Genomic DNA, 14293 nt, shown 5'->3' with positions numbered 1-14293 from the left:
ACCCTGAGTACATAACACACTAACAATCCACCGTTTACATACCTACAGTACACAATGGCCTTCCAGTGTAGCCTTGTGAACAGATCTGGGTGTGCTTTAGCCAGCTGCTCTGTGGTGATTGGTTCATGTGTCCTACTGTACAGTTGACTCTATACACACCAGCCTTAGTGCTGCTTGTCCCTTATGTAGAGCCCATTAGTAAAAACAACACTAAGGAGACCAGGTAAAACAAGTGGTTGTATTCTCCCTATCCTATGGCCTCAGATAAACTTCATATGTTCCTCTGTACCTTTATATCTCTGACTGATTGGGCTCAGAGGTGTCTCTTGTGCTCATCACTAAAGACATGGAGACAACAGACAGGGATGTAGTGAAGGAAGGAAGGACAAAGGGAAGGAAGGAAAGGGGAGGAGAGACCACCGCAACGCAACACTGGCACTCAAAGCAGGCCCAGGACACACACACACACACACACACACACACACACACACACACACACACACACACACACACACACACACACACACACACACACACACACACACACACACACACAAACTGCGTCTTTGACCTTTTGAGATGTAAGGTGAGCTACTGAATGCCTGTGGATGTCATTGTACTCAGTCCTAATGTAATTATAATGGTTTAACTATGACAGGTATTATAAATATCCTGCTACTCACTGAGTTTACAGGCATTAAAGGGGGACAGGAACGAGACACCTGGGAAGGGACATAAACCTGGAACTGGGGTCTTTTAACACTATACAGAGAGGGGAGGGGAGTTGAGAGGCTAGGAGTTAAGAGGAGGGGAGGGGAGCGAGAGGAGGGGAGGGGAGGGGAGTTGAGAGGCTAGGAGTTAAGAGGAGGGGAGGGGAGCGAGAGGAGGGGAGGGGAGGGGAGTTGAGAGGATAGGAGTTAGGAGAAGAGGAGGGGAGAGGAGAGGCGACACTACTGTACAGTGGTAGGCCTGATTACCAACAACGACGAGACGGCCTACAGGGAGGAGGTGAGGGCCCTCGGAGTGTGGTGTCAGGAAAACAACCTCTCACTCAACGTCAACAAAGCAAAGGAGATGATCGTGGACTTCAGGAAACAGCAGAGGGAGCACCCCCCTATCCACATCGAAGGGACAGTAGTGGAGAAGGTGGAAAGTTTTAAAAGTTTTCCTCGGCGTACACATCACGGACAAACTGAAATGGTCCACCCACACAGACAGCGTGGTGAAGAAGGCGCAGCAGCGCCTCTTCAACCTCAGGAGGCTGAAGAAATTTGGCTTGTCACCTAAAACACTCACAAATGCACACTTTACAGATGCACAATCGAGAGCATCCTGTCGGGCTGTATCAACGCCTGGTACGGCAACTACACCGCCCTCAACCGCAAGGCACCCCAGAGGGTAGTGCGGTCTGCACAACACATCACCGGGGGCAAACTACCTGCCCTCCAGGACACCTACACCACCCGATGTCACAGGAAGGCCAAAAAGATCATCAAGGACAACAACCACCTGAGCCACTGCCTGTTCACCCCGCTATCATCCACAAGGCGAGGTCAGTACAGGTGCATCAAAGCGGGGACCGAGAGACTGAAAAACATCTTCTATCTCAAGGCCATCAGACTGTTAAACAGCCATCACTAACACAGAGTGGCTGCTGTCAACATACAGACTCAAATCTCTGGCCACTTTAATAAATGTAATAAATGGATTTAATAAAGGTATCACTAGTCACTTTAAATGACGCCATTTTAATAATGTTTACATATCCTACATCACTCATCTCATATGTATATACTGCTCTATACCATCTATTGCATCTTGCCTATGCCGCACGGCCATCGCTCATCCATATATTTATATGTACATATTCTTATTCATCCCTTTACATTTGTGTGTATATGGTAGTTGTTGTGAATTTGTTAGATTACTTGTTAGATATTACTGCATTGTCGGAACTAGAAGCACAAGCATTTCGCTACACTCGCATTAACATCTGCTAACCATGTGTATGTGACCAATAAAATATTGATTTGATTTGATTTGATTCCTTGCTTTCTCTCTCCTCTGCCTCTCTTTCTTCCTCTCCCTCTTCCTTGCTGTCTCTGCCTCCACCCCTCTTTTCTGTCTCTTCCCTGCCCTCACTCTACCCCACCCTTGTCTTTTCTCTCTCTCCCAGACTTTATCTCTCTGTGTTGGCTGTATATGGCGGTGTGCCACCCTGCCCTGTGGGCCACTTGTCTGAATAGGCAGAAGAGGGTTTTATACCAGAGACATCTGGCACGGTCAAGCAGCCTATGGAGGACAATGCTGTTTAGACAATCAATACACACACACAACCACACAAATTCATGCAGGCGTGCACACATACAGACAGACACACACACACACACACATGCAGACACACACACACACACACACACACACACACACACACACACACACACACACACACACACACAAACACACAAACACAGCCTCCAGCCTTACAGACAGTAAACAGTGAGAGCAGCACCAGTATGACCCAGTGAAAGGAATAAATGAAGGGTTCTGGTTAATCCTCCGGTGAGACCCTGACCCTCACACTGATTTCACAGCATTACGCCGGTCTACTGTTTACCCAGGGCCTCATGCCCGCCCAGAGGTAAACTCGCCTCACCGTGCCAAAGGTTTGGAGTTTCCCAGGATGCCGTTTGGAGGGTGACTAACCAGGAAGGAATCTGTCCCTTTTCATCGGCCAATGAAAGGAGAGCTGTGAAATTGTCACTGAAATGTAGCGGTGAGCAAACAGAGGGAGAGAGGATAGAGGGCGAGAGGAGAGAGGGAGACCACACCGACTGGAGTAAACCGCCTCACAGGACTCTTTTCTTCTTTCTACTCTCCCATCTCTCTCGCTCTCTATCTCTCTCTCTCTGTCTCTCTCTCTGTCTCTCTCTGTCTCTCTATCTATTAATTGCTCTCATCTCTCTTGTTCAAACCCCCCCTCTCTCTCGCTGTCTCTCTCCATCTCTCTCTCTCACTCTGTCTCTCTCTCTCTTTGTCTCTTTTTGTTGATCTTCTTTGGCTGTATCCCTTTTCTCTTTGTTTCTCTCTCTCCATCCCCCTTTACCCATCCCCAATGCAATTCTCAGTTGTATCTCTGTATGATAATATCTATTTGTCCTGTCCTGTCAGCTGCTCTGTGTGTGTGAGAGAGAGAAAAAAAGTGACAGAAGGAAGGAGAAAGAGTTAAAGGAAAGAAACATTGGAGAATAAACTGGTATTATCCAATGTTATATCACAACAATTGAGGAGAGTCTGTCTTTGTGGTTTTCCCAGTGTCCAAGTTGAATCATGGTTGTCTCACCGTGCTTTGACCGGACTGACCACACACATAAATATCCCTCCACGCTTTGTCCTGCTCTCTGGTTGCTATGAGACAGCATTATAGCCCAGAGCATGCTGTGAATGGGGTGGGGTCTCTCTCTCTGTGTGTGTGTGTGTGTGTGTGTGTGTGTGTGTGTGTGTGTGTGTGTGTGTGTGTGTGTGTGTGTGTGTGTGTGTGTGTGTGTGTGTGTGTGTGTGTGTGTGTGTGTGTGTGTGTGTGTGAGTCAGCCAACGATCATCCGTTCAACAGCCTGTCTCTGTCATGTTAAACTGATGCCTCTATACAATCTCACACACTAGACTGGACAATCTGTACAGCCCCAGCAGTAGTGCTGAACAATTAACTGACATTTCGGTTCATTTTCATTTTTTAAACAACTAATTGACAGACGTCGGTTGAATTATTTGAATTCCTTATTTTTGTTTGTGAGCTCCATGTGTCGTTTCTCTAGAGATAAATCAGATCAAGCCTGAACTGTGTGATGTAGTAGGGAGTTGTAGTTTCTCTATGGATAAATCAGATCAAGCCTGAACTGTGTGATGTAGTAGGGAGTTGTAGTTTCTCTAGAGATAAACCAGATCAAGCCTGAACTGTGTGATGTAGTAGGGAGTTGTAGTTTCCAACAGGCCAATATTCTACATAGTTTAGTGGAGCAGACATGGAGACTGAGAGAAGAGAGAACAAGCGGTCAAGAGGGATAGAAAGCAGTTGCTTCGCTGAGGGATAGAATGCAGTTGCTTCGCTGAGGGATAGAATGCAGTTGCTTCGCTGAGGGATAGAAAGCAGTTGCTTCGCTGAGGGATAGAAAGCAGTTGCTTCGCTGAGGGATAGAAAGTGTTGTTGAATTATGTATAATATGTTGAATTATACCTATCTGTGTTTGAATCGGAAAATGTGACACATCACCGTGGTGAATGAGGGCTTTAATTAAAAACCCTGTTTCAGAAGCTGTATAGATTTATCAAATGAAATCCTAGGTTGAGGAGACATTGTACTACTATTAACACCATCTGAGTACTCAGGTTGAGGAGATATTGTACCACTATTAACACCATCTGAGTACTCAGGTTGAGGAGATATTGTACCACTATTAACACCATCTGAGTACTCAGGTTGAGGAGATATTGTACCACTATTAACACCATCTGAGTACTCAGGTTGAGGAGATATTGTACCACTATTAACACCATCTGAGTACTCAGGTTGAGGAGATATTGTACCACTATTAACACCATCTGAGTACTCAGGTTGAGGAGACATTGTACTACTATTAACACCATCTGAGTACTCAGGTTGAGGAGATATTGTACCACTATTAACACCATCTGAGAACTCAGGTTGAGGAGATATTGTACCACTATTAACACCATCTGAGTACTCAGGTTGAGGAGATATTGTACCACTATTAACACCATCTGAGAACTCAGGTTGAGGAGATATTGTACCACTATTAACACCATCTGAGTACTCAGGTTGAGGAGATATTGTACCACTATTAACACCATCTGAGTACTCAGGTTGAGGAGATATTGTACCACTATTAACACCATCTGAGAACTCAGGTTGAGAAGATATTGTACCACTATTAACACCATCTGAGTACTCAGGTTGAGGAGATATTGTACCACTATTAACACCATCTGAGTACTCAGGTTGAGGAGATATTGTACCACTATTAACACCATCTGAGTACTCAGGTTGAGGAGATATTGTACCACTATTAACACCATCTGAGAACTCAGGTTGAGGAGATATTGTACCACTATTAACACCATCTGAGTACTCAGGTTGAGGAGATATTGTACCACTATTAACACCATCTGAGTACTCAGGTTGAGGAGATATTGTACCACTATTAACACCATCTGAGTACTCAGGTTGAGGAGATATTGTACCACTATTAACACCATCTGAGTACTCAGGTTGAGGAGACATTGTACTACTATTAACACCATCTGAGTACTCAGGTTGAGGAGATATTGTACCACTATTAACACCATCTGAGAACTCAGGTTGAGGAGATATTGTACCACTATTAACACCATCTGAGTACTCAGGTTGAGGAGATATTGTACCACTATTAACACCATCTGAGTACGTTATCCCTGTCTAAGGAGCTGCCCCTTTTTTTTTTTTGGCCTGAAATGACATACCCAAATCTAACTGACTGTATCTCTGGCCCTGAAGCAAGGATATGCATATTCTTGGTACCATTTGAAAGTAAACTCTTTGACGTTTGGGGAAATGTGAAAGGAATGTAGGAGAATATAACACATTAGATCTGGTAAAAGATAATACAAAGAAAAAAAACTACTTTTTTTGTACCATCATGTTGTGCAAGAGAAAGGCCATAATGTATTATTCTAGCCCAGGTGCAATTTCGATGTTGGCCACTAGATGGCAGCAGTGTATGTGCAAATTTTTTGACTGATACAATGAACCATTGTATTTCTGTCCAAAATGTTGTATCAAGACTGCCCAAATGTGCCTAATTTGTTTATTATTAACTTTTCATGTTCAAAACTGTGTGCTCTCCTCAAACAATAGCATGGTATTCTTTCACTGTAATAGCTACTGTAAATTGGACAGCGCAGTTCGATTAACAAGAATTGAAGCTTTCTGCCAATGTCAGATATGTTTGTGTCCTGGGAAATGTTCTTGTTACTTACAACCTCATGCTAATCGCATTAGCCTACGTTAGCTCAACTGTCCCGCAGGGGACCCACGGATCCTGTAGAAGTTAAAGCAAACACATCCAAACACAGCCTTACAGAAAACACATTTAACTGCCCTCAGGGACACAGAGAGAAGGTGCTGATGTGACCAGCTGAGTTTGAACCTTGTCATCTGCATTCCACAGGACTGTGTTAGCCTGCTGAGCTAAAGTCAAGTCTTCAGGTCTCAGTTACCCAACACACATGTGAACATTGATGATGACTCTAAACTGACTGGTCAAGATGAACTGAATCTGATGGCTGCTCTACTTTTCCCATTGAAACTTCTCTTCAGATGGAGACCACTTAGAAGTCCTTTCATCCATGTTCACAGCAGTAGTGACGGGGTGGGTTTCTCCTCCTCCTCCTCCTCTTATCTGAAGGGGCTGGAACAACATTTCTAAAAGGCTGCATTAAGAGGCTTAGAGCCGCAGCACTTTAGCAGCCAAAAGGTCACTACTGCAAATTGGGTTCATTAATCTTCAAGTGTACGGCAGCCCAGATGGGACACTCTTCATATAACAGACACAGATTAAAATGGCTGACGTGCTGCTTTAGATTAGTCTGGAGAGACCGAGAGAGAGAAACTCAGGGAATGATAAAGAGTTGGAAGGAGGCTTGGTTCCTCTCAACACTGACGGACAGCCTCTTTTCATATCAGGGGGAGGGTAGAGATACTTTAAGAGGGGGATGGAGAGGGGTGAGGAGGGGTGAGGAAAGAGAGAGATGGGGGAAATATAATCTGACTTCATGAGCTTTTATAATTAGAAGCATCACATGTAATTATGGTTAGACATATTCCTTCAGAATGACTGACTGAGTTCCTGACAGTAACGTTCTCTGTCTTTCTTCCTCTCTCTTTCTCTCTCTATCTCTCTCGCGCTCCCTCTCACTCTCTCTCTCTCACTCTCTCTCTCACTCTCTCTCACATTTCTCTCCTCTCTCTCACTCTCTCTCGCTCTCTCTCGTGCTCTCTCTCTCTCACGCTCACGCTCTCTCTATCGCGCTCTCTCTATCTCTCTCGCACTCTCTCTCTCTATCTCTCTCTCACTCTCTCACTCTCCATCGCTCTCTTTTTCTCTCTCTCTTTTTCTCTCTCTCTCGTGCTCTCCCTCCCCCTCTCCCTTTCTCTTCCTCTCTCTAGGATTCTGTGTGTATGTCATGGTTACACCTGGCCATCAGAACATGAAATGATCAGCTACCTGCTGTTCTTCAGTAGAGGTAAGGAAAGACATCTAATGACAACTAACGATGTTACATAATGACTGTGTGTGTGTGTGTGTGTGTGTGTGTGTGTGTGTGTGTGTGTGTGTGTGTGTGTGTGTGTGTGTGTGTGTGTGTGTGTGTGTGTGTGTGCCTGCTGTGGGTTCAGTAAAGGTAAGGGGATCTAATGATGTCTAATGTTAGCAGAAAGACATGTTATAGGTCTCCAGTTCTTACCTCAGACTCTATGACATCATCCTGTGAGTTGTACTACGGCCCAGTCTGACGGAGGAGAGAGAGGAAGATAACACTCACTAGAGGTTCCGCTTGACCCAAGGCTTTATGGTGTCATGGACATGGAATTAGATACTTTTAAATGCAATTATGCAATGACAAACACATGGAAATAGACACCAAATATATTTATTGTGCCATATTTATGTTCCAAATAGATTGTTATACACTTGCAGAGCATGGTCCCTGGCTTGTCACCAATTCCTGAAAGACACTAAACATTCACTGCAATAATCTAACCTGCACAGTCTTTGTAAAATCTAGATGTGGGGTTCCTAATAGACATAATTAAATAATAATTTGTCAGTGTTGTTGTGACGTGTGTTGTTGTGACGTGTGTTGTTGTGATGTGTGTTGTTGTGGACCAGATGGTGGAGTGTGTTGTTGTGACGTGTGTTGTTGTGACGTGTGTTGTTGTGGACCAGATGGTGGAGTGTGTTGTTGTGACGTGTGTTGTTGTGACGTGTGTTGTTGTGATGTGTGTTGTTGTGGACCAGATGGTGGAGTGTGTTGTTGTGACATGTGTTGTTGTGACGTGTGTTGTTGTGGACCAGATGGTGGAGTGTGTTGTTGTGATGTGTGTTGTTGTGACGTGTGTTGTTGTGGACCAGATGGTGGAGTGTGTTGTTGTGACGTGTGTTGTTGTGACGTGTGTTGTTGTGATGTGTGTTGTTGTGGACCAGATGGTGGAGTGTGTTGTTGTGACGTGTGTTGTTGTGACGTGTGTTGTTGTGGACCAGATGGTGGAGTGTGTTGTTGTGACGTGTGTTGTTGTGACGTGTGTTGTTGTGGACCAGGTGGTGGAGTGTGTTGTTGTGACGTGTGTTGTTGTGACGTGTGTTGTTGTGGACCAGGTGGTGGAGTGTGTTTCTGTCTCTGTTCAGTTACCATGATGATGCTCATTAATGATAGACAGCTTAAAGAAGCAAACTTCATCCTTCTTGTGTTCTCTTTCTCTCTATTCTCCTTCCCTTACACCGTTCTTTAAAAAATATATACACTGCTCAAAAAAATAAAGGGAACACTTAAACAACACAATGTAACTCCAAGTCAATCACACTTCTGTGAAATCAAACTGTCCACTTAGGAAGCAACACTGATTGACAATAAATTTCACATGCTGTTTTGCAAATGGAATAGACAACAGGTGGAAATTATAGGCAATAAGCAAGACACCCCCAATAAAGGAGTGGTTCAGCAGGTGGTGACCACAGACCACTTCTCAGTTCCTATGCTTCCTGGCTGATGTTTTGGTCACTTTTGGATGCTGGCGGTGCTTTCACTCTAGTGGTAGCATGAGACGGAGCCTACAACCCACACAAGTGGCTCAGGTAGTGCAGCTCATCCAGGATGGCACATCAATGCGAGCTGTGGCAAGAAGGTTTGCTGTGTCTGTCAGCGTAGTGTCCAGAGCATGGAGGCGCTACCAGGAGACAGGCCAGTACATCAGGAGATGTGGAGGAGGCCGTAGGAGGGCAACAACCCAGCAGCAGGACCGCTACCTCCGCCTTTGTGCAAGGAGGAGCAGGAGGAGCACTGCCAGGGCCCTGCAAAATGACCTCCAGCAGGCCACAAATGTGCATGTGTCTGCTCAAATGGTCAGAAACAGACTCCATGAGGGTGGTATGAGGGCCCGACGTCCACAGGTGGGGGTTGTGCTTACAGCCCATCACCGTGCAGGACGTTTGGCATTTGCCGGAGAACACCAAGATTGGCAAATTCGCCACTGGCACCCTGTGCTCTTCACAGATGAAACCAGGTTCACACTGAGCACGTGACAGACGTGACAGAGTCTGGAGACACCGTGAAGAACGTTCTGCTGCCTGCAACATCCTCCAGCATGACCGGTTTGGCGGTACATCAAAGTTGGATCAGCCTGTAGTGTGGTTTTCCACTTTAATTTTGAGTGTGACTCCAAATCCAGACCTCCATGGGTTGATAAATTGGATTTCCATTGATTATTTTTGTGTGATTTTGTTGTCAGCACATTCAACTATGTAAAGAAAAAAGTATTTAATAAGATTATTTCTTTCATTCAGATCTAGGATGTGTTGTTTAAGTGTTCCCTTTATTTTTTTGAGCAGTGTATTTTAGAATTTCTTTAGGGGGTAGATCAGCTTTAATATTGCAGATAGATATGAGCTTCCATCAATGTAATTGTCTGCATCACTTCCAATCCCCAAAATATATTTTTTGCAAATATATATACTGCTCAAAAAAATAAAGGGAACACTTAAACAACACATCCTAGATCTGAATGAAAGAAATAATCTTATTAAATACTTTTTTCTTTACATAGTTGAATGTGCTGACAACAAAATCACACAAAAATAATCAATGGAAATCCAATTTATCAACCCATGGAGGTCTGGATTTGGAGTCACACTCAAAATTAAAGTGGAAAACCACACTACAGGCTGATCCAACTTTGATGTAATGTCCTTAAAACAAGTCAAAATGAGGCTCAGTAGTGTGTGTGGCCTCCACGTGCCTGTATGACCTCCCTACAATGCCTGGGCATGCTCCTGATGAGGTGGCGGATGGTCTCCTGAGGGATCTCCTCCCAGACCTGGACTAAAGCATCCGCCAACTCCTGGACAGTCTGTGGTGCAACGTGGCGTTGGTGGATGGAGCGAGACATGATATCCCAGATGTGCTCAATTGGATTCAGGTCTGGGGAACGGGCGGGCAAGTCCATAGCATCAATGCCTTCCTCTTGCAGGAACTGCTGACACACTCCAGCCACATGAGGTCTAGCATTGTCTTGCATTAGGAGGAACCCAGGGCCAACCGCACCAGCATATGGTCTCACAAGGGGTCTGAGGATCTCATCTCGGTACCTAATGGCAGTCAGGCTACCTCTGGCGAGCACATGGAGGGCTGTGCGGCCCCCCAAAGAAATGCCACCCCACACCATGACTGACCCACTGCCAAACCGGTCATGCTGGAGGATGTTGCAGGCAGCAGAACGTTCTCCACGGCGTCTCCAGACTCTGTCACATCTGTCACGTGCTCAGTGTGAACCTGCTTTCATCTGTGAAGCGCACAGGGCGCCAGTGGCAAATTTGCCAATCTTGGTGTTCTCTGGCAAATGCCAAACGTCCTGCACGGTGTTGGGCTGTAAGCACAACCCCCACCTGTGGACGTCGGGCCCTCATACCACCCTCATGGAGTCTGTTTCTGACCATTTGAGCAGACACATGCACATTTGTGGCCTGCTGGAGGTCATTTTGCAGGGCTCTGGCAGTGCTCCTCCTGCTCCTCCTTGCACAAAGGCGGAGGTAGCGGTCCTGCTGCTGGGTTGTTGCCCTCCTACGGCCTCCTCCACGTCTCCTGATGTACTGGCCTGTCTCCTGGTAGCGCCTCCATGCTCTGGACACTATGCTGACAGACACAGCAAACCTTCTTGCCACAGCTCGCATTGATGTGCCATCCTGGATGAGCTGCACTACCTGAGCCACTTGTGTGGGTTGCAGACTCCGTCTCATGCTACCACTAGAGTGAAAGCACCGCCAGCATTCAAAAGTGACCAAAACATCAGGCAGGAAGCATAGGAACTGAGAAGTGGTCTGTGGTCCCCACCTGCAGAACCACTCCTTTATTGGGGGTGTCTTGCTAATTGCCTATAATTTCCACCTGTTGTCTATTCCATTTGCACAACAGCATGTGAAATTTATTGTCAATCAGTGTTGCTTCCTAAGTGGACAGTTTGATTTCACAGAAGTGTGATTGACTTGGAGTTACATTGTGTTGTTTAAGTGTTCCCTTTATTTTTTTGAGCAGTGTATATATATAAATACATACATACATATAAATACAGTTGAAGTCGGAAGTTTACGTACACCTTAGCCAAATACATTTAAACTCAGTTTTTCACAATTCCTGACATTTAATCCTAGTAAAAATTCCCTGTTTTAGGTCCGTTAGGATCACCACTTTATTTTAAGAAATGTGAAATGTCAGAATAATATTAGAGAGAATGATTGATTTCAGCTTTTATTTATTTCATCACATTCCCAGTGGGTCAGAAGTTTACATACACTCAATTAGTATTTGGTAGCATTGCCTTTAAATTGTTTAACTTGGGTCAAACATTTTGGGAGCCTACCACAAGCTTCCCACAGTTAGTTGGGTGAATTTTGGCCCATTACTCCTGACAGAGCTGCTGTAACTGAGTCAGGTTTGTAGGCCTCCTTGCTCGCACACGCTTTTTCAGTTCTGCCCACACATGTTCTATAGGAGTGAGGTCAGGAATTTGTTATGGCCACTCCAATACCTTGACTTTGTTGTCCTTAAGCCATTTTGCCACAACTTTGGAAGTATGCTTGGGGTCATTGTCCATTTTGAAGACCCATTTGCGATCAAGCTTTAACTTCCTGACTGATGTCTTGAGATGTTGCTTCAATATATCCACATAATTTTCCTCCCTCATGATGCCATTTATTTTGTGAAGTGCACCAGTCCCTCCTCCAGCAAAGCACACACACAACATAATGCTGTCACCCCCGTGCTTCACGGTTGGGATGGTGTTCTTCGGCTTGCAAGCATCCCTCTTTTTCCTCCAAACATAACAATGGTCATTATGGCCAAACAGTTCTATTTCTGTTTCATCAGATCAGAAGATATTTCTCCAAAAAGTACGATCTTTATCCCCATGTGCAATTGCAAACCGTAGTCTGGCTTTTATATGGCGGTTTTGGAGCAGTGGCTTCTTCCTTGCTGAGTAGCCTTTCAGGTTATGTCGATATAGGACTTATGGATATAGATACTTTCGTACTTGGTTCCTCCAGCATCTTCACAAGGTCCTTTGCTGTTGTTCTGGGATTGATTTGATTTGTTCATCTCTAGGAGACAGAACGCGTCTCCTTCCTGAGCGGTATGATGTCTGCGTGGTCCCATGGCATTTATACTTGTGTACTATTGTTTGTACAGATGAACGTGGTACCTTCAGGCCTTTGGAAATTGCTCCCAAGGATGAACCAGACTTGTGGAGGTCTACAATTATTTTTCTGAGGTCTTGGCTAATTTATTTAGATTTTTCCATGATGTCAAGCAAAGAGGCACTGAGTTTGAAGGTAGGCCTTGAAATACATCCACAGGTACACCTCCAATTGACTCAAATTAAGTCAATTAGTCTATCAGAAGCTTCTAAAGCCATGACATAATTTTCTGGCATTTTCCAAGCTGTTTAAAGGCACAGTCAACTTAGTGTATGTAAACTTCTGACCCACTGGAATTGTGATACAGTGAATTATAAGTGAAATAATCTGTCTGTAAACAATTGTTGGAAAAATGACTTGTGCCATGCACAAAGTAGATATCCTAACTGACTTGCCAAAACTATAGTTTGTTAACAAGAAATTTGTGGAGTTGTTGAAAAACGAGTTTTAATGACTCCAAACTAAGTGTATGTAAATTTCCATCTTCAATTGTACATATGACATACATTTATATACATATCTTTTTTTTGTATATTTCCTTTATTACACTCTAACCCCTCCCCACACACACACACACACACACACACACACACACACATGTTCCTCTCTCCCTTTCATCTCCTGTATATGTCTGTGTGTGTGTGTGTGTGTGTGTGTGTGTGTGTGTGTGTGTGTGTGTGTGTGTGTGGTGTGTGTGTGTGTGTGTGTGTGTGTGTGTGTGTGTGTGTGTGTGTGTGTGTGTGTGTGTGTGTTGAAGGTGGTCATTAAAGCAGGTAATTGTCTCACTGTAGCTGTTATTGGATCTGGGGGCAGGAGGGAGACACAGGCAGAGGAACTGATGTAAAGCTGCTGAGCAGTGAAATAGGGAACAGGGCTGAAAACACACACACACACACACACACACACACACACACACACACACACACACAGGGATGATGATGGTATCAGCATCAAAGGAGAGTGAAGCATTGTGCTGCGTGACCCTGATCTATGGCAGCGGTCCCACCTGTTATCCTATCTCCCTCTGGGGCCTCTCAGACAGACAGCCACATACAGGTAGATACACTCATACACACTCACACACACACACACACACACACACACACACACACACACACACACACACACACACACACACACATACACACATACACACATACACACATACACACACACATACACACACACACACACACACTCGCGCACAGACACACACATTCACACACACTCGCATACAGACACACACACTCACACACACACATTCGCGCACAGACACACACATGCGCATGTGTGAAAGAAAGAGGGCTGGGTGGAGTCCAAAGGAGATGATGTCCAGGGTTTCCAACTGGTTTGGAGAGGCAGGCAGGATGTTGAATTAGCCCCATCCGCCACACACACTGTCAAGCATCAGTAACTGGAGGACAGGAGACCAAGACAGAGGATGAGGCTACTACAGACTATACAAATGCAACATCCTGCCTCCCTCTCCAAGCCAGTGGGAAACCCTGGACATGATCTAATTTGGACCCCACACAGTCCTCTTTCTCATCCATACATCCACACACTCTCTCTCTGTCTCCTCTCCACTCCCTTCTGCCTGCCAGTTCTATCATTAGGATGGTGTCATATGACATTAGCTACCCCCCCTTTACTCCATGTTTTATTTCAGTCCTTTAGCAGACATTCTTTTCGACAACCACTTACACTAAGTGCATTCAAGTAAAGAAGCTGAAATAAGTAACTCAAGCTTAATAAGTAAAAACCTACTTCATTCTTGA

General features: G+C 44.9%; 1 protein-coding gene across 4 annotated transcripts in view; it reads left to right on the top strand.

Annotated features, from left to right (window-relative positions):
• Nucleotides 1-14293, top strand: part of LOC106587727 (semaphorin-6D) — a 259286-nt gene that overhangs the window by 75938 nt on the left and 169055 nt on the right. For all 4 annotated transcript variants that reach the window (XM_082969637.1, XM_082969641.1, XM_082969640.1 and 1 more), the window contains exon 2: nucleotides 7223-7299. In XM_082969637.1, coding sequence (XP_082825763.1) covers nucleotides 7269-7299 — 31 coding nt within the window. In that variant the 5' untranslated portion in view covers nucleotides 7223-7268. The remainder of the gene's footprint in view (nucleotides 1-7222; nucleotides 7300-14293) is intronic.

Source organism: Salmo salar, chromosome 26 (genome assembly GCF_965601325.2).
Source record: "Salmo salar chromosome 26, fSalSal1, whole genome shotgun sequence".
Taxonomy (NCBI): domain Eukaryota; kingdom Metazoa; phylum Chordata; class Actinopteri; order Salmoniformes; family Salmonidae; genus Salmo; species Salmo salar.
Note: the sequence above shows the minus strand (reverse complement) of the source record. Positions and strands in the feature narration are given on the sequence as shown.